The sequence below is a fragment of the Leuresthes tenuis genome, unplaced genomic scaffold (assembly GCF_036924035.1).
Source record: "Leuresthes tenuis unplaced genomic scaffold, fLeuTen1.0.hap1 SCAF_5, whole genome shotgun sequence".
In the NCBI taxonomy this organism is placed as follows: domain Eukaryota; kingdom Metazoa; phylum Chordata; class Actinopteri; order Atheriniformes; family Atherinopsidae; genus Leuresthes; species Leuresthes tenuis.
The window spans coordinates 18,938,180-18,965,780 of record NW_027325359.1 but is presented as its reverse complement, the minus strand read 5'-3'; the positions used below and the strand labels follow the sequence as shown (position 1 = coordinate 18,965,780).

The 27,601-nt window shown below is 44.6% G+C and overlaps 1 protein-coding gene across 3 annotated transcripts in view; it reads right to left on the bottom strand.

The window, feature by feature from the left end:
* lrrk2 (leucine-rich repeat kinase 2) overlaps window positions 1-27,601 on the bottom strand; it is a 34,042-nt gene that overhangs the window by 2,367 nt on the left and 4,074 nt on the right. For 2 of the 3 annotated variants that reach the window (XM_072386417.1, XM_072386416.1), the window contains 44 exons: window positions 27,015-27,149; window positions 24,808-24,939; window positions 24,302-24,421; window positions 23,326-23,486; window positions 23,168-23,247; window positions 22,979-23,085; window positions 22,666-22,795; window positions 22,187-22,311; window positions 20,724-20,851; window positions 20,055-20,199; window positions 19,407-19,546; window positions 16,769-16,894; window positions 16,286-16,456; window positions 14,256-14,520; window positions 13,925-14,113; window positions 12,792-12,907; window positions 12,511-12,583; window positions 12,060-12,256; window positions 11,719-11,969; window positions 11,337-11,485; window positions 10,421-10,514; window positions 10,146-10,332; window positions 9,883-10,064; window positions 9,459-9,682; window positions 9,138-9,265; window positions 7,682-7,900; window positions 7,394-7,595; window positions 6,980-7,068; window positions 6,435-6,622; window positions 6,181-6,335; window positions 5,927-6,073; window positions 5,644-5,835; window positions 5,300-5,446; window positions 5,086-5,198; window positions 4,662-4,852; window positions 3,517-3,677; window positions 3,225-3,395; window positions 2,942-3,042; window positions 2,552-2,764; window positions 2,234-2,427; window positions 1,570-1,642; window positions 1,235-1,425; window positions 948-1,100; window positions 500-726 (listed from right to left, as the gene is read on the bottom strand). In XM_072386417.1, the coding sequence (XP_072242518.1) occupies window positions 500-726; window positions 948-1,100; window positions 1,235-1,425; window positions 1,570-1,642; window positions 2,234-2,427; window positions 2,552-2,764; window positions 2,942-3,042; window positions 3,225-3,395; window positions 3,517-3,677; window positions 4,662-4,852; window positions 5,086-5,198; window positions 5,300-5,446; window positions 5,644-5,835; window positions 5,927-6,073; window positions 6,181-6,335; window positions 6,435-6,622; window positions 6,980-7,068; window positions 7,394-7,595; window positions 7,682-7,900; window positions 9,138-9,265; window positions 9,459-9,682; window positions 9,883-10,064; window positions 10,146-10,332; window positions 10,421-10,514; window positions 11,337-11,485; window positions 11,719-11,969; window positions 12,060-12,256; window positions 12,511-12,583; window positions 12,792-12,907; window positions 13,925-14,113; window positions 14,256-14,520; window positions 16,286-16,456; window positions 16,769-16,894; window positions 19,407-19,546; window positions 20,055-20,199; window positions 20,724-20,851; window positions 22,187-22,311; window positions 22,666-22,795; window positions 22,979-23,085; window positions 23,168-23,247; window positions 23,326-23,486; window positions 24,302-24,421; window positions 24,808-24,939; window positions 27,015-27,149 (6,882 nt within the window). Of the gene's footprint in view, window positions 1-499; window positions 727-947; window positions 1,101-1,234; window positions 1,426-1,569; window positions 1,643-2,233; window positions 2,428-2,551; window positions 2,765-2,941; window positions 3,043-3,224; window positions 3,396-3,516; window positions 3,678-4,661; window positions 4,853-5,085; window positions 5,199-5,299; window positions 5,447-5,643; window positions 5,836-5,926; window positions 6,074-6,180; window positions 6,336-6,434; window positions 6,623-6,979; window positions 7,069-7,393; window positions 7,596-7,681; window positions 7,901-9,137; window positions 9,266-9,458; window positions 9,683-9,882; window positions 10,065-10,145; window positions 10,333-10,420; window positions 10,515-11,336; window positions 11,486-11,718; window positions 11,970-12,059; window positions 12,257-12,510; window positions 12,584-12,791; window positions 12,908-13,924; window positions 14,114-14,255; window positions 14,521-16,285; window positions 16,457-16,768; window positions 16,895-19,406; window positions 19,547-20,054; window positions 20,200-20,723; window positions 20,852-22,186; window positions 22,312-22,665; window positions 22,796-22,978; window positions 23,086-23,167; window positions 23,248-23,325; window positions 23,487-24,301; window positions 24,422-24,807; window positions 24,940-27,014; window positions 27,150-27,601 lie in introns of those variants that run through there. The other variant, XM_072386418.1, reaches the window with a different exon arrangement.

Sequence of the window (27,601 nt, the reverse complement as noted above, 5' to 3'; positions counted from 1 at the left end):
CGCGTTTGATGGTTGTCAGACATTAAAAGTCATCTTTATGTATTGTATCATAGAGATTATATTATAGATTGTATTATAGATATATTATAGATTGTATTATATATGCATTATAGATGTATTATAGATATATTATAGATTGCATTATAGATGTATTATAGATGTATTATAGATTGTATTGTAGATATATTATAGATTGTATTATAGATTGTATTATAGATATATTATAGATTATAGACATATTATAGATTGTATTATAGATGTATTATAGATTATTATAGATTGTATTATAGATGTATTATAGATTGTATTATAGATGTATTATAGATGTGTTATAGATTGTATTATAGATGTATTATATATATATTATAGATTGTATTATAGATGTATTATAGATGTATTATAGATTGTATTATAGAGAACATGATGCTTTAAATATAATAAAATAACAGTCAATTTGCATCATGGAGGCATTTAGACCAGACAAATATCGAGGACCCACGTATGAATGCAGAGGCGATGGAGCGGATAGAATCGCAGTCGGGCGCCATGACCTGCAGCGTCTGGTGTTTGGAGAGCTCCAGCAGCAGCAGGTGGCCCCCTCTAGTGCCGACCCAGAGAGCTGCAGGGCTCTGCACCAGCAGGGCCTTCACCGTGGCCCAGGAGGGTGATGCCCCAGACGACAGCTCCGCTCGGCCGCCCTGCCTGCCTCTGCAGCCAGATTTGTGTCTGCAAGGAGATCACACATCGATACGTTGCTGCTGTCGCATGACCCAAATTTGTCACAATGACTTCCTCATGTGTTCACCAATCAAAAAGAAAAATCTAGCTAAAAAAAAAAAAAATCGGCTAAATCCAGCAACATGGTGGATGGTGGTTGATGCAACTCACTTTTGCAACTGCAGAACAATTTTTCAGATTTAATTGTGTGTGTGTGTGTGTGCGTTGACCTAATAATCTGAGCGCAGTCGATGCAGTCCACCATCCTCTCTCTCCTCTTGTCCCAAACTTCAACGGTCGGCGTCCCAGATTTGCTCAGGTACACAAATTTATCCACCACCATACGAGACACACAAGCCTCGCCGCTCAGTGACCTCTGCTGCCTGCGGGGAACACACAGACACACACACCACTGTCACACTGCTACTGTTACCAGTGAAACTGCTCGGTTGTGGAACTTCAGCACAAAACAGGCATCGCAGGATGAATTCATTAATCACACATGGCAGAGGCTCACTGGAGAATGAGGTTTGGTCTGGTGTCGATGGACTTGCAGACGTCGTAGTCGGCAGAGAAGCAGAGGACACTGGTTCCGCAGCCGGCCCACACGGACCTGCTGTCCAGCGAGTGCACCGACTGGCCCAAACACACGACCGGGGTGTTGACGTTGCCCACGGTGAGAGTTTTAACCGGCTGCCCGCTCTCCTGCTGGGAAGAGCAGAACGAGAGGACACGTTAATCAGCTATTTTTACAGGTTTAGGAAGCAGAGACAGTTGGAATGATTCGCATACAAGGCCAGAATGTAAGCAACAAAAACACACTGAGTCCTGTATTTATTGCTGAGTGTTTACCATGAGCACAGAGTCCTCATAAACACTGAGAATTCCATCTGCTGTCCCAGCCAGCAAGTAATTCTTTCTTTGGCTGAAAAGAAAAAAAATACATATAAATACAGTATTCAAGACAACTTTCCACAAGAGAATATTCTCACACAACAGTCACATTTTGATTCATTTGCCCTGAAGCTTAACTGTTTTCTAACAGGATAAATCATCATTCAACCATTGCGAAAAAGCTCTCGTGTAAAGGTGGAATGTGTAGAAATCGGTGTGGAAGAGGTCGCTGTTGTTTCCAAACAAAATCTCTCTCAAAAGCAGCTTTTTGGCAAGTCTATGTACTCTCACACGTTGGCTTCCTGTCCCTTAGCATTCGTGAGAGGCTGGAATCATCAGTCCCGTTTCCATCCACATTTTCGTGTGTATTTCAAAGGTTGATTGGAAATGGAAAAAAAAGTGAAAAATTCGGTAATTCAGTGAAATAGTTTTGCACTCGTTTGACATTTGAAGCCTGGGGTGTATGGAGCGGTATCACATGAACAATCAGCTTTTTTGCCTGAAGAAAGGCAGCCAGTTTTGATATGACATGACAACAGGCTCAACTGATCCCAGACGTTCACACGGTGTTCACACAGCTGAAGCAGCAGGAGTTTTTCAGCGAGCTTTTACGGAGACTTACGCCCGGCGAGGATGTACGTGGAAGTACAGTGAGGTGACAGCATCGGTGAGGCCCTGCAGGTAGTGCCAAGTGGACACGTCCTGCGTGCTGATGACCAGTAAGGAGCCAGACTGCGTGCCTGCCACGAGCCAATCACAGGCCTCGTTCGGGATCTGGACCGTCACAAGGCACAGGATGGGGCTGGTGTCCACTTCCTGCACACAAAGGAAATAACCTGCCTGTGGACATGAACTGTGAGGTGTGGTCACTGAGATACTGCTAACAGCTGCTGTGTTACTGCTGCAGTTGATGTTCTGGCAACTAAGCGTGTGGCATTACCTGTGTGGTGACGGTGTTGGTGTCCAGGTCCACGGCTGTGATGAAGCCCCGCCTCTGGGTGCTGCTGCCCCCGCCAAGCCAGGCTGCGTGGCTGGCAGTTGGGCCATCGCCGCTTCCAGAGCTCACTGTGATGCACTCAGCGCTGTGCATCCCGGGAACCTTCAGCTCCCGCATAAGACACAGCATTTCACCTGAGTTCAGTCTGTCAAACAGCTGCACACAAGATATAAGGCAAAAAAATAGTTTTTTTAGTTAAAAAAGTTAGCTACAGTCAAAAACAAACACAGCAACTACACTTTCTACACTACTCTGCCTTTTTCTAACCTGTTCCCCTGTTTCTACCCAAGAAAAATGAAAGCAGCAGCTGTTACACGGTGTTCAGGTTCTCACCTGAGCAGATGTGGGTCGGTCCTGTGGGTTTCCTCTCAGACAGTCCTTCATTAGCGCCTGAAAGCCGGGCCATGGTGAGCAGCCATAGTGTTTCACTGGATCTGTGCGTGAACATTTTATTTTCCTATCATTCTTTCAACAAATTGTAGAAAATTCTACAAAATCAAAATCAGGTAACACACAATTCAGGTCATCAAATTTTGGCTGATCGCCAATCTAGAATAATATGAAGATATTAAGAAATGACCGATTTGGTGGTCAGAACAACTGATTTATTCATTACCTGGCAGCTTTCCCTGCACTGCGATCTCATCGAACTCGCTGGGGAACTTCATGCCGTCTGAAATGCGTTCGCCGCACGTCAGCAGGTCGTAGAGCAGCAGGCCGAAGGAGAAGACGTCAGCCCGCTGGTTGTAGATCACATTGCCCCGGGCGACCTCTGGGGCTCGGAAACCTGGCAGATACACGGGATTCTGTTCAGAATGGTGTGCTGCTAAATCCGTAAGGATGTCACATCTGGTGGGAAAATCTCTGCCAGGGTTTAGGAGAACGTTATAGGCTTCTGTCAGTCTGACCTGGTGTGCCCTCCGAGCTTCTCACTCCCATGCTGCAGCAGTACTGGGCGATACCGTAATCTGTGATCTTGGCGACGATCTCAGAGTCGGTCTTCAGGTTGAACAGGAGGACGTTGTGGGGCTTCAGGTCTCGATAGATAATCATGGCGGAGTGAAGGTACCTGATCACACAGTAAATGAATGGGAGTCATTTTCAAATGTTTCCACGTTTTATTATTTTTTTTCCCCATCTCGTGCAGGAGATCATTCGATTATCAGACCTCACTTTCTATGGGCTCAATAAGCTTTAGCTGGCCTTCGGTAAGTGAAAAGACAAAGACCAGAGGTTTAAAACAGAAGATTCGAATCTGATTTTGAAGATAGGTGTGAGGTTGAATGCCTTAAAAATTATAATCGGAATTTTAGGCAATGAACATTTTATGATTTGCTTCCTCCTGAAATGTATAACTCTACAAGTTTATTTGTATAGCATAATTCAACGACAAGGTGATTCAAAGTGCTTCACAGAGACATTAAAACAGAATAAATAAAAAGCATGATTTAAAATTTAAACAAAAGAAAGAAAAAAGAACAATAGATAAAATCAGAATAAAATTAAATATATGAAAGATAAAATCAGTAGTTAAAATATGATTCCCTTTTGAAACTCAAGCTTATTGAGAGCTGTATTCAAATGCAGCTGAAAATAGGTGTGTCTTCAACCTGGACTTAAATACACTGTTTCAGTGTTTCAGCTGATCTGAGGCTTTCTGGGAGTTTGTTCCAGACATGCGGAGCATAGAAGCTGAATACAGCTTCTCCATATCTGGTTCTGACTCTGGGAACTGATTAAAAAAAACAGATCCAGATGACCTGAGGGGTCTGGGAGGTTCATAGCGGGTCAGGAGGTCACTGATGTATTTTGGTCCTAGACCATTCAGAGCTTTTTAGACCAGCATCAGAACTTTAAAGTCTATCCTCTGATGGACAGGCAGCCAGTGTAAAAACGTCAGAGCTGGACTGATGTGCTCCACTTTTTTGGTCCACAAAAGCTCTGCACTTAATTGGCATCAGATCTGTTTGATCTGCTTGTTACATGAACGAGGTAAGACATTCATAGCTTGTGTGCAAACCTCAACTAAGACAAGTCATTCCTAACATCATACCTGAGTCCATCTGCCACCTGCAGAGCGATCCTGTGCTGGAGCTTTTGGTTGAGGCTGCTGTTCTCGTGCTCAAAGAGGGAATCCAGAGAGCCTCGCATAGCCAGCTCCATCACCAGGACCTGAGGAGCTGAGCCGGCTGCCAGCAGACCCACCAGGCTGGGGTGACGGAGACGGCCTAACACCACCAGTTCCTGAAAAGCAACCAATGAAGGACAGACACAATGACAGGCAGGGTCTGGTCAGTTCTAAAGGCTGGCAAACAATTTCATTTCTACAAGACTGCAGGGAAACAGAGATTAGTAAATCTGCCACATTTGGGCAACTGTTGAGCTCTTCTTAGCTGTCAAATCACTGATTGAGACATTGAACTGTCCAAAACTCAATACTAACAGCAGCCAAAGCTTCAGGGACGTTTCAGCTGTACCTGTCTGAGGAGTCTGTAGATGTAAAGCTCTGACGCATGTTTGTTGAATATCTTCACAGCTACATCTTCATTTTTATAGACACCTCGATAAACTGTTCCAAACCCACCGTCCCCTGTGGAAGATGATGCAGATGTTCCCATTTAAGATATTTGGAAGCAAAACCACAACAGCATTGCAGGCAGAGAAAATCTTGCTCTTCTTATGGTGCAGTACCTAGCCGGTTCTCTTTACACATGTCTACTTCCAGTTCTTCACTGTCCAGTATTGTTCCTGCAGGCTGGTCACTCAGCACCAAGTCAGGGGCGATCTGAGAGATGGGAAGTGTGCAGCGGGGATCCTCCGAGTTCACCAGCAAAAAATCTAGGATTGATAATGTCGAAACTTCTTTGGTACAGCGAACAAAGCTGAGGACATGCAAGCAGGATGACTAAAATGAGGGGTTTCTGATCCCCTTTGGCTTTCAGCTCACTGTGATTTGCACCTAAATGTCACAGATTAGAAAATAATTCTTAGCTAGTTGTATTATCAATACAGGAGGAGATCTTTACAGTATGTACCATTATCAGAATAGCTAAAAAGGTCCTCCAGCAGAATCTTGCTCCATTCCTGTCCGTCCTCAAAGCTGTACAGAGCCCACCTCTTTAGCAGAGCTTCTCCGCTGCCGTGCATGTCAGTGTTCAGCAGACCAGGGAACCATTCCTCCAGCACGGAGTCGATGTGGTCCACCACCTGACCCAGTAACACCCGGCCTGGGAAAACGGAGATAACGGTTAGCATTACGAAGAAAGGACAGGATACTTTCAAACTGTTTGTTTTGAACGTCTTAAAACGCTGTCGCACCTTTCCGTGAAGACGGCACAGTTATTCTGACAAAACTGGAGGGACTCTCTTCTTCTGAAGCAGCCTCCACCAGACAGTATGCCTCCGGGGACCAGTTCAGATAAATCCCTCGCTTCCAGTAGATCCGGTTGGGTCGAAGCACTTTTTCTGGACAGGACAGAGTGAGACAGATATTATCAACCAAGGCCTTCTTTCTTTAACTCATACACAGAGGAACAGCACTGGAGAAGCAAGGATTCTTTTTTTCAGTTTACCTCTCCCGCAAAGCAAGTAAGAGGAGACCTCCAATAGGCGGCTGATCTGCCGAGACCAATAATCCATGGGGAAGTACGGCATCTCATACAGACGCACAATCACCTCTGAGTTCTCACAATGAGGCAGCTCGATTTCAGGTCTGTGTTTGGACAAACTGCAGACAACGGCACGACCGGTCAGTGTTTGAGACAATTATGTGCCGGCATTCGTCTCGTTCTTGATATCTCGATGAAATATGCGACTCTGAACGTACCTGCCGGGCACCAGCAGCTGGTCCTCCCCGAAGGGAAGAGCAATCTGAAACTTCTCCAAAAGTTTGAAGAACTGCACCAGGTGGCTCTTCGGGAAGCATTTGGTCTCAAACATAAACCGTTCCACGGCAGAGCGCTGAACAACTCCTTTGGGTTGCTTCCAGACGCCACAGCTCTTCAATGTCAGATTCTACACACAGGACAGATAACACATCCTTCTGACAGTCATAAAACACTCCATACAGTGGCCAATGGAGAGAGAGATTGTGTCTCTGAATTTAAATTGTCCCCCAAGGTCATGTCTGGAAGGTTCATAACATACCAGAAGATCTGAACTGTATTTTTGACCCTAAACAAATTAAAGCTTCATAAACCAACAGCAGGATTTTAAAATCAACTCAGGCTGAAGTTGAGCACAGATATTTTGTGCTTTTCATGCTTATTCTCCAGTGACAATACCTCTGTAACTGTAAAATATCACAAAATGTTGCTTAGCTTAACAGTAATCAATTAGGCTTATTGACATGTATGAGTTATAGACGGTTACCTGAGAGAGGATGCTGCACAGCCACTGTGGGTTGATAAAATAGAGCTCTTGAAGCTGAAATGCAGGATCATCAAAGTGCAATAAAATCCCTAAAGTGACAAAAACACAAAGTGTTAATCCATGGAGGCACTATCAGTAATTTAAATGTCAAGAAAATCCCTAATTCCATTCGGTTCAGATGCAAAAGAAATTTCAGCTGAATAGCTGATCACTCATGGGGGGGGCCTGCCGCTAACTGCTGATTCTACGAGGGAGGGCTCGGGCATATCAATTAATCAGAAATCCAATCCAAATTCCAATGTTTTTGTAGCAGGAAACAACTTTTTTCTCAACAACAGAATGTAGGATTTCAACTTCAGTTGGAGATTCTCATGCATCAGAAGCACCAGCCTCTTAAACCGAGCCCAAACTGACCGACTTCACTGAGGAAATGGATGGCGTGGGGCAGCTCGGCCTCCTCCAGCTGCAGCTGACTCTCCAGGATGAGCTGCAGAAGCTTGTGGTGCCTGAGGATGGGGAACTCTGGAGGGACCCCGCTCCTCTCCTGGAGAAGCCTGCGCTCCAGCTCCACGTAGCTGTCTGGCACAAGCTGACCCATAACGGGCTGGCCCTGGATCTGTGGGAGAAACGGGAGACGGGTTGAGAGGTAATGTGGGGAAAGGAAACAAAATGCTTGATTTCCTGTTTTTTTTTTCCTTTTACCTTGAAGTTGACAACCTCCCTGATGATGGCTTTGCGGAGTTTGGCAATGGAGTCCGAGTCCTCACAGAAGGAGACCATGTGGTAATCCCTGATGGCAGGGAAGCCCTGATGGCTTAGCAGCTCCTCTCCGATTTTGTTTAGGCACGCCTGGAGCTGCGACTCCTCGCTCATATCTGTGTGTGTTCCCACTAGGATGACTGGAGACAGTGGAGCTACTGCCTGAAGGAAAGTTGCAGACATTATTTCTATGTTTATGTTTATCTATAAGATATAACAAGCTATACAAAAAGCTAACCATAAACTACATAGAAGGAACCCACTAGTCCGACTCTGTCAGAGGTGACAGAGTAGAGATAGGGTGCAGGCATAGAAGGAAGTGCAGAAAGATAAAGTGCAAAGATAGAGGGGGTAGGTAAGTACAAGGTAAGTGCTAGGATAGGAGATGCTCTCTGAAGAGCTGGGTTTTCAAGAGCTTCTTGAAGATAGACAGGGATGCCCCTGTTCTGGTAGCGCTCGGTAGGTCATTCCACCATCATGGGACGACACATGAAAAGAGTTTGGATTGTCTTAGGCGTGGTGTAGGAGCTGCTAGACGACAATCCTGGGACGAACGGAGGGACCGAGTTGTGACATAAGCCTTTGCAAGAGCATTCAAGTAGATGGGAGCCGTTCCATTAAGCACTTTGTAGGCTAACATCAGCGACTTGAATTTGATGCGGGCGGCTAAGGGCAGCCAGTGGAGTTCAATGAACAGAGGGGTGACGTGTGTTCTTTTAGGCTGATCGAAGACCAGACGCGCCGCCGCGTTCTGGACCATCTGCAGAGGTTTCAGGCTGGGAGACCAGTTAGGAGAGCATTGCTGTAGTCAAGGCGGGAGATGACCATGGCCTGCACCAGGAGCTGGGTGGCATGTTGGGTTAGGTATGGTCTGATCTTTCTTATGTTTACTAATGCAAAGCGACATGAACGAGCAACCGAGGTAACGTGATCTTTAAAAGTTAGTTGGTCATCAATCATGACACCCAAGTTTCTAGCAACCTTTGATGGAGCAAGAGATAGGGATTCAGTTTGGATGCAGATGCTGTGGTGTGTGGTTGCTTTGGCTGGGAAGACAAGCAGTTCAGTTTTTGGGAGGTCAACTTGGAGGTGATGTGCTTTCATCTATGTTGATATGTCAGAGAGACAGTCTGAGATTCCTGCTGAGACCGTGTGGTCGTCAGGTGGGAATGACAGATAGAGCTGGGTATCATCAGCATAACATTGGTATGAGAAGCCATGTGATCGGATGATCTGTCCCAGTGAGTTGGTGTAAACATATCTAAACATATCATAGAAAACCCCACATCCACACTAAACCTCCTGTCTCAATCCACAGATACTTTCATTTCCAGACGTTTTAGCTTACAAACCACGTTGATTTGGTTTGACATGGTTCAGCTTCGGTTTATGAGCTCACTTTGATGTTGAAGAGCCAGGGTTTGAGAGCATCCACCTGACTGGCTCCTTTGCTGAGGTTGTAGACCACCAGGTAGAGAGCTCTGGACGTCAGGAAGTGAGGGTGAGAGCCACTGAACTCCTCTCCACCTGCAGGGTAAAGATGCAGGAAGGGACACTAAATCACACCAGGATTAATGAGAAATCCATCTCAAAACTGATACTCGAGCAGTTAAAACTGCGCATCTTCAAAAAGCACCTGCTGATGAGCGATTTAATTCAGTCCTTATCCTACAACATGCAAGATCTGAGTGCTTTTTGATTTTTTCACACACCGACCAACCTGAAAAGTCCCACACATTCAGCACCATTTTCTTCTTGTCCCGTTCCCTTATGGTCCAGTCCAGGACGTCGATGCCAACGGCGCTCTGCTTTGAGTTCGACTGGCAGCGCTTCAGCTTCATCAGCTGCTGGATCAGGGTGGTCTTCCCGCTGCCCGCATTCCCCACCACGATGAGCTTCATGCGGTAGTACGGCACTGCCTTCTTCAGCCGCTGCTGCAGGAATCTAAGAGACCAGAGCAGACGCCGCACGTTGCTTTGCTTTCAGGGCGGCAGAGAAATTTTTCAAGGTGTCGTGTGAAGTTCGTCTCGTTAAATCTCTTCCTCAAACAACAGTAACTGTACAACGGCTTATGAGGTTAAGGGATTGTCATTCAGAGTTCCTTTAATATCAGTGGCAACAGAAAGCAGCCTGGAAAGCCTGACCTGATTATGTCTTTGGTCTTGCTGCCGATGAGTTTGAGGTCCAGCTGCAGTCGAAGGCCGTCCAGCGGCAGGTCCCACAGTCTCCCAAGTTTTCCCATTTCATCTGGGAAGGACCGCAGGCTCGTGTTGCGACTCACATCCAGCGAGGTCAGGCCTTCCAGCAAGCCGATCTGTGGAGGGATCTGGACCCGAGCGACACAACCATTAAAGGTCGGCCTTCGCGATAATCTATCATGTATCAACTTCTGCATACGATCCTTCACCTCAGTCAGCCCGTTGTCATTCAGGTGGAGTTTCTCCAGGCGGGCCCATCTGTGCACTGGTCCGCTCAGATCCAGAGCTTTGATGCAGTTCTGACTGAACATCAGCTCCCTAATGTTGCTGGACACCCAGAGTCCCGGGCCAGGCAGAGCAGCAATGTCGTTGGTCCTCATGTCCACTGACCGCAAGCTGGACAGACAGAAAGCAGGGACCACTCTGTTACTGACAAAAGTGCTTATTAGGAAGCAAAAGTTTTCCCGTGGAGAGTCTGACTTACTTTGGGAGATCAAGTATGGCCTCAGGGACGTGAGAGAAGTTGTTGTTTGCTAGTTTGACTGTTGTGATCTTGGCTGGCAGCTGTGACAGAGAACCTTAAGGAGACAGCGATCCTCTTTAGATGTTAGTCCATTAAAGAATGTGAAATCAGCCTTTACAGCGATAACAACTGCCGAAACAAGCGTAGGCAGGTTTCCGGTTTCAAGGTATAGCACACCTTTGTAGTTTTACAAAGTCAGACTTTCAAAATCCAGATCACTAACACCATCCTGTGGTATCAGTTGTTTGATATCCCTCAAAGAGAGAAAGAGTAACGCTCCCTCTCCCCCTCTGGTTGGTGTGAGCTGTATGTGTGTTATGTCAGGTAATACATTATTTAAATGTATGTGTAGTTCAGTACTATACAATATATAAATGTTTAACCTAAGTTAAAAAAATTCTATATACGATCCTGTGAAACTGTGATGTAGTGTTGGGGTCTCATGCCGAAGTCAAACTGTAACACACAGGGATTCCTTTACGCTTTGCTCCAAAAAGTCATTTCTTTACATTTTGCCTCCAAACAGCCACACTTTGTTGTAATCTTTAAAAGCGGTCTTGAGCAATAGTTCTCCAGGCTTTGGGAAGAGTTTTCAAAATTTTACTTTGGCTTCTCTTTCATGCATTTTCAGTCCAGTCAAGCAGAGCATTTTTCTTGTGGTTTTTGCCTGTTAAGCAACATTACACTGACCTATGTATCATTCAAGCATTAAAAAAGGCCGAGCTCTTACTTAAGCTTTTACACGTTTAAATAAATCCCTGCACCTATTTCCTGTTTTGCACAGTACAGTATAAAGAAATGACTTTTGCACAGTATCACATGTTATATGTCCATTCTATCATTCTGATAGCTTTCTCGCTAACTTGACAGCACTCACAAATTTTGTTCATGGAGGCATTCAAAGTTTCCAGTTTGGGGCAGCCGGTCAGGAAGTCAGGGGAAATCTTCTCCACGCTGTTCTTGCTCACGTCCAGCAGCTTGATCTCCGGCAGACACAGAGGTGTGCACAGCTCAGTTATGCTGTTACTAAAAGGAAAAAGGTGAGAGGAAAAGTGCTGACTTTGCTGCAACTCTGCAGATGCATGATGCAAAAACCTGATCAGGCTTTCTTTAAGAATACAAATATGTAGCGTTTTAACCTTCATTCATTCTCTTACTTCAAATGCAACAAGAAAGAACACGCTAAACATATCAGGAGGAACTGTTGTAAAAGCTTTAAAACATAGTTTTTATTGATGCCACCTTTCCAAACAGCCTACCCCTCCATAAACAGCTCCTCCAGCTGTTCCATGGTGCCGCCCAGCTCATGAGGGAACGTGGCGATTTTGTTGAATGAGAGGTTGAGCTGCCTCAGTGACGGGCAGGTGACAGCGGGGTCGAAGGTTAGTTCGGGACCGACGCAGTTCCGGGAGACATTCAGCATGCTCAGCGAGGGCAGAGACAGCAGCTCCTCCGGCAGAGACCGAAGCTGGTTCCCCTGCAGGTCCAGTCGGGTCAGGCTCTTCAAACTCTGCACCGCATCAAAAACAAAGGAGAACAAAGCTGTCGCGTGCGTTCGCTGTTATCATTAGATCTCTGGTGACTCTGTTCAGACCGTTACTTGGCAGATTGCAGGAGGAAACTCCAGCAGGCTGTTGTGGCTCAGGTCCAGGCGGAGGAGATGCCACAGCTGCTGTTGGACGAAGGCATCGTCCATCAGACAGGACAGCGAGTCCAACTCGTTCCCCGAGAGGTCCAGCAGACGGATCCTCTCTCTTTCTTTGGGCAGAGCAGCAGAGTTCTCACCAGAACCCAGCACTGATGAGCAGAACACAATCATGAGTTAACACTTGCCATGGCAGTGGTGGAGCATGCGGATACAGCTGCCTCCTAAAATGCAGCTTTGCCCTTTTTTCGCTTTTTCTGACGCATGCATTATTTCAAACTATCATTCACGTCTATGCAAATGATTCAATAAACACATAACAAACAGGCAACAATCACTGAGAAACGGTTCCGCAACGAGAAACATTTGTATACGATGTTAAAGAAAGAAGCAAAGTGAGACTTACATTTTTGGCTGGAGCCTGTCCTTCCAAATCTTCTTTGGAGAGGCTCGCTGGTCTCACTTTCAGTCTGTCCACTCTGAACGGGAGGGAAAAAAGACGGGAAACAGGAGAACTCACCGAGAAAGTCTTGAAGTTAACGGTCATTTGTAAGATGCTTTCACGCGCCCCAGAGTAAACCATTTGCCGACAAATGGAGTTGGAACAAAATTTGAAAGAAGAAATTTGAGACAAAAGCATATAATCTTGATGTGCATTTATACATTTTTTTTTTAAAAAGCCTTTACCTCTGCGCTGGCGTGTCTGCGGCGTCCCTGCTTCCTTTTGAAGGATTCCCCCCTCAGCTCCTCTGATGAGTTGTTATATGACTTTAGACTAAAAGGACTGGACACTGAATCGCTTCCTATAGAAAAAAAAAAAAACATTTTAAAAAGCAAATAAATCCAAAAACTTTATATGAACCCAAATCAAATGTTACACTTGCAATGAATCCACATTTTCATTAATCTTTTTTTTTTTCGTAATCAATTAGAAGGAGGCTGTAATAAGAGGCTTATGAGTCTCCATAGGTAATAATGTTGAAGGCATAGGTTTAAAGATAAGCAACTTTAGATTAGATTAGATATTAGATATATACTTTATTCATCCCAACAGAATTAAAGTAAAAAGGGCAGTAACACGAACAAAAAAGAACTATCTATAACCTACACCGTAAACAAGAAAACAATCAACCTGAAAACAGACTATGTGCAAAAACAAGTACTGAGGATAAAGATCTAAAATACATTGATTTGAAGATGCCGTGTCACTGGGATGAGGAACATTTGACGTTGCTTCAATTCAAAGGACAAATACAAACTGAAGCATCCAGAAAGTATCACGAAATTAATTTATTTCTCCTTCACGTACTTACTGACCTGAGTTTGAAGTACAGACTAAATGTATCCCAAAAGCTTCGAGGCGAAATCTAAAGTAATGAGGTCATGACTTTTTCACAGTAATCTTATCAGCAGGATGAGAGACGACACAATGACTTAGGATCATGGGTCAGATAATGTTAATTTTGAAAGTTGAAAAATGTATGAAGTACATGATGTTCAGCTTTGTTTTTCAGACGAGTGGCCAACAGCACAGCCAGGAGACCTTATTAGAATGGCCTGACCGGCTCTGCTCTCCGTCGGGCGTATTAATCTAATAAAGCGTCAGTCACCCTCCACGTCTGAAGACATTTGGTGTCTTTGTTGGAACTTCTCAGCGGATTACATTGACGTATTCGGGTCAAACTCTTACTCTTCACCTAATGTTAAGCCCTGCTGACGCCGTGGAGGACGTCACTTTTTGATTTCTTTTAAATTTCCCCCACTGGGAGATGAATCAAGTATTTTTCTATTCCATAACTATTGGACATCTATCTCTTTACCGTCGCTCTCCATGTCGTCATTGGTAAACAAGCAGTCCTCCACCGAGACGACGCTGAAGCTGGAGTCGTCACTCTCGTCAGAGATGTAGCCAGAGGTCAGACACTGGTCGGACATTGGTCTGGAAAAGCAGCTGATGCTCTTGGACCTCTGGAAAGACTGAATGTACCTTGCCAAACTCATACCTTTACCTTGAAAAATAGAAAACAAACATCAGTTAGGCGCCTTATTTTATCAATAAACTAATCCGATGGCCACAAAATAATGACGAATAAAATAAAATCCTTCTCAGAACCAAAGGTCTTTGTCTAAGAGGCAGCAAATCCTGCTTACTGTTGCTGGATCGGACACTGTAAGTTCTGCCTCTTTCGGCCAGCAGGGGGCTCAGCCAGGCAGCGTCCAGGCGGCCCAGCCTGAAGCCGCCCAGGCAGAGTGCGCTGTTGTTCAGGTCCAGACCGAGACGGCCGAGCAGCTGGATGACGGCGTGCCCGTCGCCCCTCTTCACGCTCACAGCCAGAGCCCTGCGGACGTGCTGCTCGTGGGCGCCGCGGGTGAGCAGGAGTTCCACCAGCTCCAGAGGTCCACCTTTCTCACACACCTGGAAATTCATCGCTGGTTTTATACATTCAGAAGCTTTGGTAGCACACTGCAACCCCTTCCTCTAGTAGAAGCAAACTGTTTACAATCTGAGACTGAATCTGAGAAAAGTGAGAAAAGAAAATGTGAAGTTTCAGCTTAATAAATGACAAAACGACCAGGTTCTGCTCGTTGACAATGGCTCGTCTATCAGTAGTGGATTAGACTGTTGGTATCCACGGTGACGCTTTGTGGGGTTGTATTTAAGCAGAGTGGAGGTTTGAGCTGACCGTTACCACCTTAAATACTCAACGCTAACACGCTGATACTTTCCAGGCATGATGTTGTTTTTCATGACCGCCTTCATTGCTCAGGAAACTTTTTCCAAGCCACGTTTGCAAAAGCCACTCTGTGGTGTGCGACAGCTGAGTTTTCTTTTTTTTAATCTGAAGAAATAACTTTGAGTTTAGGATGAGAAGTCTCCAAGCAGCGTCGCGCCCTGTTCGGGTGTCACGACTGATGACCAACTAACCTTCAAAGATCACGTTACCTCGGTTGCTCGTTCATGTCGCTTTGCATTAGTAAACATAAGAAAGATCAGACCATACCTAACCCAACATGCCACCCAGCTCCTGGTGCAGGCCATGGTCATCTCCTGCCTTGACTACTGCAATGCTCTCCTAACTAGTCTCCCAGCCTGTACTATGAAACCTCTGCAGATGGTCCAGAACGCGGCGGCGCGTCTGGTCTTCGATCAGCCTAAAAGAACACACGTCAGCCCTCTGTTCATTGAACTCCACTGGCTGCCCTTAGCCGCCCGCATCAAATTCAAGTCGCTGATGTTAGCCTACAAAGTGCTTAATGAAACGGCTCCCATCTACTTGAATGCTCTTGCAAAGACTTATGTCACAACTCAGTTCCTCCGTTCGTCCCAGGATTGTCGTCTAGCAGTGCCTACACCACGCCTAAGACAATCCAAACTCTTTTCATGTGTCGTCCCACGATGGTGGAATGACCTACCGAGCGCTACCAGAACAGGGGCGTCCCTGTCTATCTTCAAGAAGCTCTTGAAAACCCAGCTCTTCAGAGAGCATCTCCTATCCGAGCACTTACCTTGTACTTACCTACCCCCTCTATCTTTGCACTTTATCTTTCTGCCCTTCCTTCTATGCCTGCACCCTATCTCTACTCTGTCACCTCTGACAGAGTCGGACTAGTGGGTTCCTTCTATGTAGTTTATGGTTAGCTTTTTGTATAGCTTGTTATATCTTCATTTGTAAGATAAAAGCGTCTGCTAAATACATAAACATACAGTCAGACTAAGATCATTTGAGTTTTGACAGGGTCTTTTGGTATTTCTTGTAGTTGCTGCAGGTGTCTTTACAATTCCCCTGTATTAAGAAAATATTTTAAAAAACACTAATAAACCGTTGGATGCATGTTTATGATGCATCAGCCTTCCTTTTAAGGACACTTTTTAATGATTTATTGAGGAATCTGTGTCCAAGATCTCAGCTGCCCAGCAATCTGTGGTCATCCTTGTCTGATTCTCCCCTTCATGATGCGCCCTACATCGGCAACCACCGCCTGTTATGTCAGCAGAGTCAGTTTGAATAATACCAAAATGTCGGATCGACCGACACGGGCATTCTATACTATCAGCAAGTCCAAACAAGGTCCCAATGTCCTTCAATTTCCTGGTTTCAACTCATTTCCGTTCTGGAGGTTTTTTTTTTCAGTTATTGTGCTGAAAAACAGGAAAAAAGAATGACACCGTAACCTCTCACCTGGTAAATGAGCGACTCAGACTTTGTCTTCCTGTTGATGTCGGCGCCCATCTCGATCAGGCACTCGGCCATCGTCGTATCTCCATCCACGCAGGCTTTTTCCAGCATGCTGTAGTGTAGCTTGGAATCGCACCACATCTTGGACAGAGCCAGGCACATCGACTTCCATAGCTGACAGACAGACAGACAGATGTTACAGAGGCCGCCGATCGGCCCTTTCTATCAAGGGATTCTCCAAGAACATCAACAACAGCAGAACAGTGGCAGAAAATGTCTCCCACAGTCCTTTAGTACTGTTTGTCTGGGAGTTTAAAGTGCTGGCCGTGTTTTTACAGAACCGCATAGTAGAGAGTTGGAGGTACATTCTTTTTGGTAGACAGCTAGAAATAGTCCTCTGCAAAACTGGGGTTCTTGAGGAGTTAATGGCGTTCATAGCACGCTGCAATAGAAACATTTAGAAATGAAAACAAAGCTCAAACTCACTGGGCTGACGCTCTGATCGTTCTCCTCTCTGAGCTGATGGAAGATGTGTCTGTCAAAGTCTTCCCTCTGCAGTTCAGCAGCAGCCCCCGAGCAGGCGTCCAGCATCCTGAGCGCCACCTGAAAACACTGCGGGACACGCGAGACAGAAAGAGGCAAAGAGTCGTCATCGGTAACATCCAGAGAGCTCACGTCAGGTTCATCCACGATGCAGATTAGGACAATTGCCATCAACGCATATATGCCTAAAGGGCTTTGTCGTCTCTACTCCACAGCGACCTCTTATGCTTAGAACTCATAGGCGTGTCTTTACAAACACATTTCCAGGAAAGTTTTGAAATTTTCTTCAATCTGCCGTTTTTCATACTTTTTAGTACATATTTTAATGAACAGATATGAATCCAAAGACAGAGTGTCTTTAACTTCCTTGTATTTAGAAAATATCAATAACCTCAAATGTAAGGGTGAGGAAAATACACTTATTGACACGATATTGGGTTCGTGAGATCGAGACGAGACGAGATTTTAAGCTACAATGACAACATATATGAGTCACGGTTTATGTTCTGTTCCATGTCTTGTCTTGTCATTTCCTGTTTTATTTTGAAAAGTCACTAATCTTGTCCTCTCGTTTCAGGTATCTTGCCCTTCCTCCAGTGTCTTCCCTGATTCCCAAGTGTTTCCACCTGTTCCCCTTGGTCCCTCATGTGTTCAAATAGTCTGCGTTTCCCTTGTCTTGTGCCAGTATGTTGTCTCCGTTCAAGCTGAATTACCAGCCCTTTGTCTTGAACCACAGTTTACCTCGATCCATAGCTTCCACGAGCCTGCAGTGAGCGAGCCTCCTGCAGTGCTATCTTGTTTTGTAAATTATTCTTATTCATAGACTTAGTTTATTTATTCTACACGGTAAGCTTCATAGCCTTGTTTGTTTTTTTTGTTGTCACTTTTGTTGTAACCTCCGTTAAAGGAGAGCTTTAAGTTGATCGTTAATGTTTCATAGTGCCTTCTGTTTGTTAAGAGTGCGTCTTTTGTTAAATCCGCCTCGTTTTGAGAGCGTGTCTTTGTTTTGTTAAAGTGTTCATAGCTTTTCTGTTTTCCTCCCAGTTTGGAGAGATTTAACTTTCAGAGCTGCGCTCATCCTCCACGCCATAGTTACTGAGGAGAGCGCTTAGGTTTTCACAGCCCTTTACTTTGCTCTGCCTGGAGATCGCCCTGCCTTGCTGTGCTCTGTGTGCTTTGTCAAATAATAAAACCCTCTTGGAATCCAAAAGACCCTGCATCTGTGTCCTGAGTCCCCTGGTAACTGACAATATGACTGGACCAACAGACTTTTGTTTAACCGAGCTGCACGTGCATTTTGAAATGTTTTATTATAACTCTTTACATGCATGATGCAAGCATGAGCTTTTAATAAACTTCTGCCACAAATTGAAATTAAAATTCATAAAAGTTAAAATAAAATATTTCTTTATCTTAGCCGCGGTGTACGGCATTATTTTCATACAATGCTTGCATATTGTCCGTGTCTTATCAGTCATTCAACTGCCATTTATCATGTCCGCCTGGAACCCAAAATGCTGCCAAACAAACGATTTGAAAGGAGGGGGGGGGTCATCTTCAATGGTAATACCGGTATTTTCATTCTGGCTGCTTGCTTCTTCCCCTCCTGCTCCTCCTCTTCTTCTTTTCCTTCTCCTTCTTTAGGTTCTAGCAGGCCAGACGTAGCAAAGGTGCATTACTGCCCCCCACAGGTCACAAATAGAAGCTTGGATAGCTCACAAATCTCGTCACACCCTCCATACCTGCTCCGTACCATTTCGACAGGAGACAGATCTGTCCAGCACACACACTTTGTGTTCACGAAGACACGCTCCTGCGTGTCGAGCCCGATGAGGTCTGACCTTGTCCTGTTGAAATAACCTGATTTCTCTGATAAAACTCAATAGATGGAATACGAATTTTTGCCGATAAACAAGTCAGTTTTTCCCAGAAGCAGCTGAAACGCGGACTCATCCGACCACAGAACCCACTGTCTTTCTGTCCATCTGAGACTGAGCCTTCCTGGTGAAGGTACTCCTGAGCCCCATCTGGATGTTTTGATCACGGTGGCATGACAGCATGCTAAAGCGTACGTCCACCAGCAGTTTTCATGCTTTGCCTTAATCTTAAGCACTAAGTTGTTGTTTTTTCCAGACTCCCTTTACACACTGAAGATGTTCTGACTCGGTGAGTCACTGACTGAGTTTGACACAAAGTGCTGAACCATAGCTCAGCTTTGCTTGCTTTTTTTATTTTAGAAAACGCTACTGTTTCTCTGGAAATTAGGTTTGTAGTTCTGAAAAACTATGAATAGCACTGCAAACTAAAAAGAGTAGCGAGATTCAGATACACTGTCCGTGTCATATGTTTTTTCGTATAAGAGTAGCTTAAATGAAAATCATTTCTATGGATTTTAGTGGAGAATTACGCAGCTGGACCATCTGGCTCGTAATTCTTGATAAGCAGAGGCACAGACTTTCACCATATTATATCATACGGTTCAATGGAATGAGTGGGGAACTGGGACTGTAACACTTATTCTGATGAAAAGAATACATCTTAATTATGGCAGATTTTAATCACAGCAAAACACTCGGCTCACCTTCAGCAGCATCTCGGAGTCCTCTCTGTATTGAATGAGAGAGGCGACCACAACGGAGGCCAGAACTGGCACGATCATCCTAGACAGCTTCTTTTTGGACACGAGGTAGTTGAGCAGGGTTAGACCCCAGTAGTGTATCTCTGCAGAAAACAGGGATGTCTTGAACCTTTGAAGTTGTGAATCCTTCTCGTCTTACAATCCTACCGCTGAGCATCCGAGTTTGAGCGCAGTTTTAGTTGGTGAAATGCTTCGTTTATCTTTTTCACAGGTTGTTAAAGGCGTTATAAACAGATTTTTGTGAGATTAATGAAACAAAAGACCAGTTCAGCAACTCCTTAAGTTATACCCCAATCACCAAATCTAATCACATTAACACTGCGAGTAACACATTTCCAGATCTGCGATCTTAGACTGATTTGAAAGGGATGGAGAAAACAGGGGGATGTCTAATAACTTAAACAGAGCACTATTCATGAAACTACTCCGTAGCCTTGGGCCGCCAAACCTCAGCATCATTGTCGGCATCTTATCGATTTGACCTGAGACGTGGGCTGAGAATTAATGTTGTGACAGGGTGAGCTAAGTCTTACTTTCCAACACTGATTAAATCTAATTGGTTCGTTTAGGCTGTGAATGACGAGTGCCTACCTCGTTCCTGTGGGAACATTTGTAGCGTATGCAGCGCCGTGTCTATCGCCCCCTGCTGGCACAGCAGGTCCACTGCACCAGAGCAGTCAGCCAGGGTGGACAGCACCTTCAAACCACACCTCTGTAAGGTGGGGCTTCTGATGAACTGCAAGCACAAACAAAGAGCTTTGATTGTAGACCAGAAGAAGAAAACATTGAATAAGAAAACAGAACAAGTCAAGAAAAAATAACATTAGTGTATATTTTACTTCTAAACTGACAAATAATTGTTTTTTTTTTGTTTTTTTTTCCCCTTGGTTTCAACCCTTTCAGAGGTTTTCGGGACAAAGTGTACAAACAACCACGTGGGGGAAAAAAAATGTCATGACATTCATTCAAAACAGTACGTAAACCAGCTAATTCTTGGTGGAAATGTAATTACACCCTTTTCCGTGTTCTGCTTGCAGAGCGACCTACTGTAAAATAGCTCTAATGAATGGAAGAGCTGTTGTTTGACTGAGATATGTCCAGTGTATGAAGTGGCTAAATATCCGTACAGTGCTTCTTTTCTTTTAGTAAGGAAAAAAAAAAAAAAAGCCATGACGCAAACTCTACCATTACCCACTTCTATAGTATTGTATCAGAGCAAGGTGGAGAAAGTAAGATGGACAGATTCAGATACGTTCATACCCTGTTGAGAACCTCCAGGTACAGAGCGTGAGCCCCTTCCACCACGCACTGGTTTTTCAGCACTCTCAGCGACACGTCGGCCATGTCGGGATCTGCGACCGAGGTGCCATGCTCCCTCAAACTCCTGTCTGGGAATTCCCACACACCAAGGGGAAAACAGTGGGGACAAAGAGGCGAGAAAACATGCACACAGACAAAACCGCTTTGTTGTCAGTCGCTAATCGAATTAGGACTGTTACATCTGTGCTGCTGCTGCTGGAAGCAAACGCACTCTGTAACCTCATTTTCAAAAGATATCAGAAGAGAAAAAGCGGCCACGCTGAACCAGCTTCGCATTCCTCTGCTGGAGACGGAGAAGTGCGTCAGTTATACGCCGAAACGCACGGTCAGACTGAGGGTGGGGTGCAGTTTGTCTTGCCATTTACAGACCGAATAAGAGTTCAAGGCTTTTTTTACTGAGACAATGCTACATACAGTCCACAACAACACTTACTGACTTTCTTCACTTCAAATCATTTGCCAGAGGAGCAATTTAGCTGAATTTTATCCACTTCAGAGAGAAGACTGCGACACTGACTGCGCACAGTTGCACAGCGATTTTCATTTTGCTTTCAGGGAGCCAGACTTTCTTGTAATCTTTTTTTTTTAAGGGCCTTGAGCAATAGTTCTCCAGGCTTTCTAAACATCTTTTTCTTTGGATGCTTTCTGACTCATTCTAAAACCCTACACCTACAGTGTTGTGTCTACCAAGCATGCTGGAAATGACATGGTTTGATTGATATAAAACTAATTAAAAAAGAGCTTTTAAGAGAAATCTCGGACTATCTAAGGATGGTGCCCTAAACATGATTTCCCCTTAAGAAAGAGGAACATTTCAACAAGGACACAGAACTTGCGTCTGAACCTTCAGTTGATCCATCTACTAATCACTGAAGCCTCATCAAAAATGGTCTCCACGGAAGCGTGGCTGTCAATTGACTTTTTGAAGCTCATTCAAACTGTGCAAACTGTGTTTTTGCCCTATATGCTGCATTTCCATCTGTGTTTGCTCGTGTTTCAACAAATCGCTGCACCTGTTTTTCAACACAGAGATAAATGCGAGGAGACCTTTGCACAGTTCTGAAACAGTTGTTTGCCGCCAGATGTTCCACTTTCTGTTTTGCGTTGCGTAATGTTCAGCATAAGGCAACTTTGTTATGACTCACACAGCAGAAATACCATCGGTCACATGTGAATCCACAACAGTGAGTTTACAGAAAACAAACGAAGGTCTGCAGGGCAGCAAACTTGATGATTAATTGCTGTGATTCAATCCCGACGTGTGCGTTATTTTACATTACAAAGTCCAGAACTTTTTGTATTCTCTCCTTTTCTGGAGCCATTTTTGATAAGTAGCATGAGCAGAAACAGAACCACAGAAAGACGACTTACAAACTGCACTAAGAGAAGACCCTTGAGCGTACCTGGGCAAAGGAAGACCAGGCTGGCCTGCAGTGCCTCCAGCTGGACCTCCAGCTGGAAGTTGTGGACCTTCATGGTGCTGAGGATCTGACTCATGGCCATGCTCAGCTCATCCAGACTGGCAGTCCTACAAGTACAGGGAGACTGGCTTCAATAAAATATGAATTTCATCTAAAGCTGATTAGATCAGCCCTGAATATTAAGCATCTCCAGAAATGAATATCAATCAATAAGTTTTGCAGAATTAGAATACTTTATCAAACTTCATCAAAGATGTTTTGATTTAAAAGAAAAGTTCCCAAATCCATCCTCCCCTTTTAACCAGTTGCATTGTCGCAACTTAATTATTCATTCGTGGGAATAAAACATGAATAAACGATACAATTTCGTGCTCTACGGTGACAATTACGCTAAATCTTGATTCACAAATAGCAGAGATTTGAAAGACAAGAAGCGTAGAATGGAAACTGTTCGTTCCAACCTTCCCTGGAAGAGAAGCTTCAAGAGTTTGCAGGCGCTGATGGAAACTTCTGCTGAGGTTAAATGTCTCTTCATCATCTCCACCAGGTTAACATGAAGGCCGCTGGACAGCAACAAAGAGCTCATTTTACCTGCAAGCGAATACAAACACTAATGATGATCCAGGAGTAAGACTTAATGCTCTTTATCTGGCCTTGTTTGGTATCATTTTCACTCCTTATCATAAAGCACCTAAAATCCATAACTGGGATTTTACTACATATACATCAGCGGAGAGGTTGAGTGAGAGGAAAGCCTGTCTGCCATAGACTCACTGTTGTTTGTGATGAGTGTGCTGATGGCGCTGGTAGCAGCTTTGAACACGCTGGGAGAGGACGAGTGTAGCAACAGGGCCGCCATCAGCTGCCTGTGCACAGGAGTCCTGAAAGGCGAACATCCGTCTCATGGGTTAAACAGCGTGAGACGTGTGTGGACGATGCGTGCGACACCTTTGCGTTGCGTACCTTTCATCCTGCTCCTCCTCAGAAAGGCTCACTCGGGCTCCGTGCAGCAGCAGATTATGAATGGCCCAGCTTGCAGCCTCCTGAGGAAGCAGGGAGGTTGAAAACTGACCGTGTAAAACATGCGTTCAGGCTCCAGGACCAGAAATGACTGGACTGACCTGAACAGCTGGCTCAGCAGCATGGAGCTCCAGTGCCGTACAGCAGTCCTCCATCCAGCCCAGGCCCATGTCCTCCACCTCCTCCTTTCCTCGGTTCTCTTCCTCCTCTCCTTCTTCCAGATCCTGCTGGGCCACCGCTTTGTTCTGCACGATGGTCGCGGCTGGCAGAAGGCGACAGCATGCTGTAACTACTGTCCTAAAAGTGTCTAATCTAACCTGACATGCCAGGCTTTTCAAGGTCATTACTTCTTAGCTACTGACGGCAATTATAGAAAAATTCAAAGGTGACAAACGTGTGAGCAGCTTTTCCATCCATCTTGTTGTATATTACACATCACAGTGCTCATCACATGCTACAAACAAGATTATTTGTGAGCCACAACACAGGAGCAGAGAGGCTAACGAAGCCACCGAGGCTGAGGATTGAATCTGCCGACCACCAACAGTCTCAGAGAGACCAAGTCAGACAGCCCTTAACATCTCTGAAGGAGATCAGAGGAACCGATCCTGACCGCTTGGTGTATCGAGCTACGGTTACAGCTCAACCGGGAAAAATAAGTGGAACGCCATTCTTGTTGACGTGCACAGGAGCCAAATCAAGTTATTGACTGAAGCTTCTAACTCCAAGTCTCTGTGGGGGACCATCATACACATAAGTATAGCTGAATTCACCAAATTTGGAGCATGTACAGAGTGTCGTGGCCCATCTGAATCTAGCTGAGCATACACACATATGTCAACGTACAATACGCACACACACACACTGTAGAGATCAGAATATTACCAGCTAAAACGTCACAGCTGGGTAATTCTAGTGATTGGAAAGAGACGTGCTGTTTTTCAGCCTTAATATCACTCGTGTTTGTGTGAGATCACTACTGTCTGTGTTAAAGTCGTGGTCAAGCTGTTGATCTCCTCCCTCCGTTTGAGCATAAATAGACGAGTTAAAAACAGCTGGTGAGTGTGCGTTCCTCACTGAGGTCAGCCAGGCAGGAAAGGGCAGCGGCTTGCAGCGCGGCGTTGTCGGGGAAAGTCTGGCAGGCCCTCACCGCGACTCTCTGGACGCCGTTAAGCACCAGGATGTTGTAGTAACTCTCTGAAAGAAAGCAAACAAAAGAGTCTGAGTAGAACCAAAACCTCGGCTGATTTCTTCAATCTTTGTTTGTCATCTCAAAAAACAAAATCAGTTTATCAGAACGATTCGAATCCAAACGCCACTGTGTTGACTTGGCAAACACTGTTATCATCTCCGACTGTCAAGGAGCGGCTTCACTTGAAAGCCATTCGCTGACGCTGCATCTCAATGTTATCTTGAATCCATTTCACACCTGTTTCCCTTTTATATAACCTGCCATACTGTTGACTGAAGTATAATTTTCTGACCTTTTTTCATACGGTAAGAAAAACAAAATAAGCACTTGTCATGTGAAAACAGAGAGAAAAGGGTTTTTAAACTCCTCCCATCATTTACACAGGTCTAACCTGATGTTAACCTCCTGAACAGGCAGCAGCCCGTCTCCTGCAGATCCTCCACCTCAGGGAAGGCGTCCATGGCAGCGATGACCACGCTGTAACACCGAGTGCCTCCCGACATCAGAACCTCCACGTTACTGGCTGAAGAGGAAAAGGATGTTCAACTCAAGTTGCTCGAGTTTGCTGTTAAAAAGGAACAAACAGTGCTGTGCAAACGTCTAAAGCCATCCCTCGTTTCTTCCAAGGAGCCTCTCCTTGAGCTTGGAGGTTATCTAGGCTTAGAATTAGTGTATATAACAGACAGTTTAGCAAAGCACCAATTAATTTGCATCAATTTGAATCTTATTTTCAGGCACTTTGTTTTTAGCAGCAAATAAACATAATTTGTTCCCACTTCTTTAGTTGCACCTACAAAAAAAAAAGCTAAAAGATACCGCAGTTTGACGGACATAAGACATTTTTCCACCAACAAGGTGATTCCCAAAGAGCTATTTGCTAAAAACTTGATAGATGTGCAGTGGACATGGTGCTCCTAAGAAACTGGGAAAAAAAAAATCCAGCAAGGACCCCGACAAAGACCAGAGAAATGAGTCCGGCCCTTCAGTTGATCCATCTGCCGTTCACTGAAGCCTCGTCAGAAATGGGCTCCATGGAAGGGTGGCTGTCAAGAAGCCATCCTTAAGGAAGGGAAACAGGGAGAAAAGCCTGAGCTATGCCAAATGGCACAAGAAGTGGACTGAAAATCAGTGGCAACAGGTCTTATTGAGGGATGAATCCTCCCCAGACCTCAACATTATTGAAGCAGTGTGAGATCATCTTGACAGAGAACTGAACAAAAGGCAGCCGACATCCAGAGAAGAGATTTGGAATGTCCTTCAAGAAGCCTGGAGAACTATTCCTGAAGACTACTTAAAGAAATGACAACAAAGCTTGTCCCAGAGGGTTCAGGCTGCGTTGACGAATGAAGGTGGTCACTCCAAATATTGACTTTCAAGCTTAATGTTTGAACTGTAAAAAGATTTTCCTGGGGAAGGGTGGCTCAAGACTTTTGCTCAGCACTTTACAGTTTGAATAGCACAAAGACACTTAAGCAACAGAGATATAGAGAAAAAGAGCCTAGAACACCCCCCATGACCGTGCTAAATCCCACATCTGTGAAGGACACAGGCATTACACTGGAGCAAATGTTCATGACTGAAACTTTTTCATATCCACTCCGACACTGTTTTTTCATAGCCAGTTCCACTTCTTGTCCGGAAATCATCCAACTAATCAGGACTTATATATATATATACTGTATATATATATAGAAAATATATGGCCAAGCTAGTTTGGCCTGTTAATTTGTTATATGTTGAGCTAAAAAAAAGAAAAGAAAACATGTATTATACTGGTGAGTATGACAGGTGACCAGAAACTAGCAACTCCAGTGCTTTATATACAAAGTAATATAGAATTCTGCCATTAGAAATATATTATTATTTGAGATTTAAATAAATAAAAAAAAAAAAAAAGGCACGCTTTCATGGAAATGTCGAATTACATCGTTCCAGGTATCGTGTGACAAACTTAGGCGGATAGATGATGCATAACAGACAGTATTCGCAGATGTTGCTGTGTTCCGCATCTTGAGGGAATTTCCATGAAAACTTCCGACTTTTTTCTTTTCCTTCCAGTTTTGATGCTATCCTAGATTTGTTGTTCTAATGAGGCTGCGAGACTTCATCCATGATTCATGGCATATGGTGTAATTGGATTTACATCAACTGACTAAAAGGCGAGACGGTGCCATTACTGCTGGTTTGCTGGCGCAGTTAGAAACTGACCATCGCAGCTGAACCTTTCTCATGTGATGACTGTGTGTAGCACTTCCTAGCAAAGAGAGCAAAGTGGAGCGAAAAAGAGAGATTTTCACGGTTGAGTTAGGACAGTGTTTCTCAATTCCGGTCCTCATGACCCACTGCCGCATGTTTTCGATGTTTCCCTCCTCCACCACACCTGATTCAAATGAATGGCTCCTTATCAGGCCACTGCAGAGCTTGATGAGGAGCTGATCATTTGAATCAGGTGTGGTGGAGGAGGGAAACATCAAAAACATGCAGGGCAGTGGGTCATGAGGACCGGAACTGAGAAACACTGAGTTAGGAGGACCGCTTTCAGGAAAGAAATCGTGTTTATAGGCTAGCTCACATTACTGCAGTGTATTCAGGTCTTACTGGTGCTAGCCAGAGGGAGCAGAACTTTCATAGCCTGCAGGAGTAACTCTGGGCTGTCGGGAAAGCTCTGCAACGCCAAAAGAACCACAACGTGGTCCTGGTTCTCCACAAACTCCACCAGATGGTTGTCGCTTACTGCAAACACAGAAATAAGACAGATAAAAGCATCTATGGAAAGAGTTGAATGCAGAGCTAGCTAAAATGATCCTGTGCTATGCGTCATTCCATCATACCTCCTGCTTAGGTAATGCTCAACAAGAAAATTTCCTTTAAAAAAATCCCTGCAACGTCACACAAACCTCCCAACCACCTGAAATATCTGAAAGTTTTACCCCTGCGGCGGTCATTTTAGCACCAAAAGCTCACTTTAATAGTTCCACAGCTAAGCTAGCCAAGCCAATTTTAGCTTAGCTTGTAGATTTTTCTTTTCATGTTAGCAATATATATTGCTGTCCGAAATATATTAATATGGTCCGTTTCTTATCATTTGGAATATAATTGTTTGGAGGTAACAACCTATTACCTCCCATCAACAATACCTATTTGACCTACCTAACAATACCAAGTTTTGCTAGCACTTGTTTTCT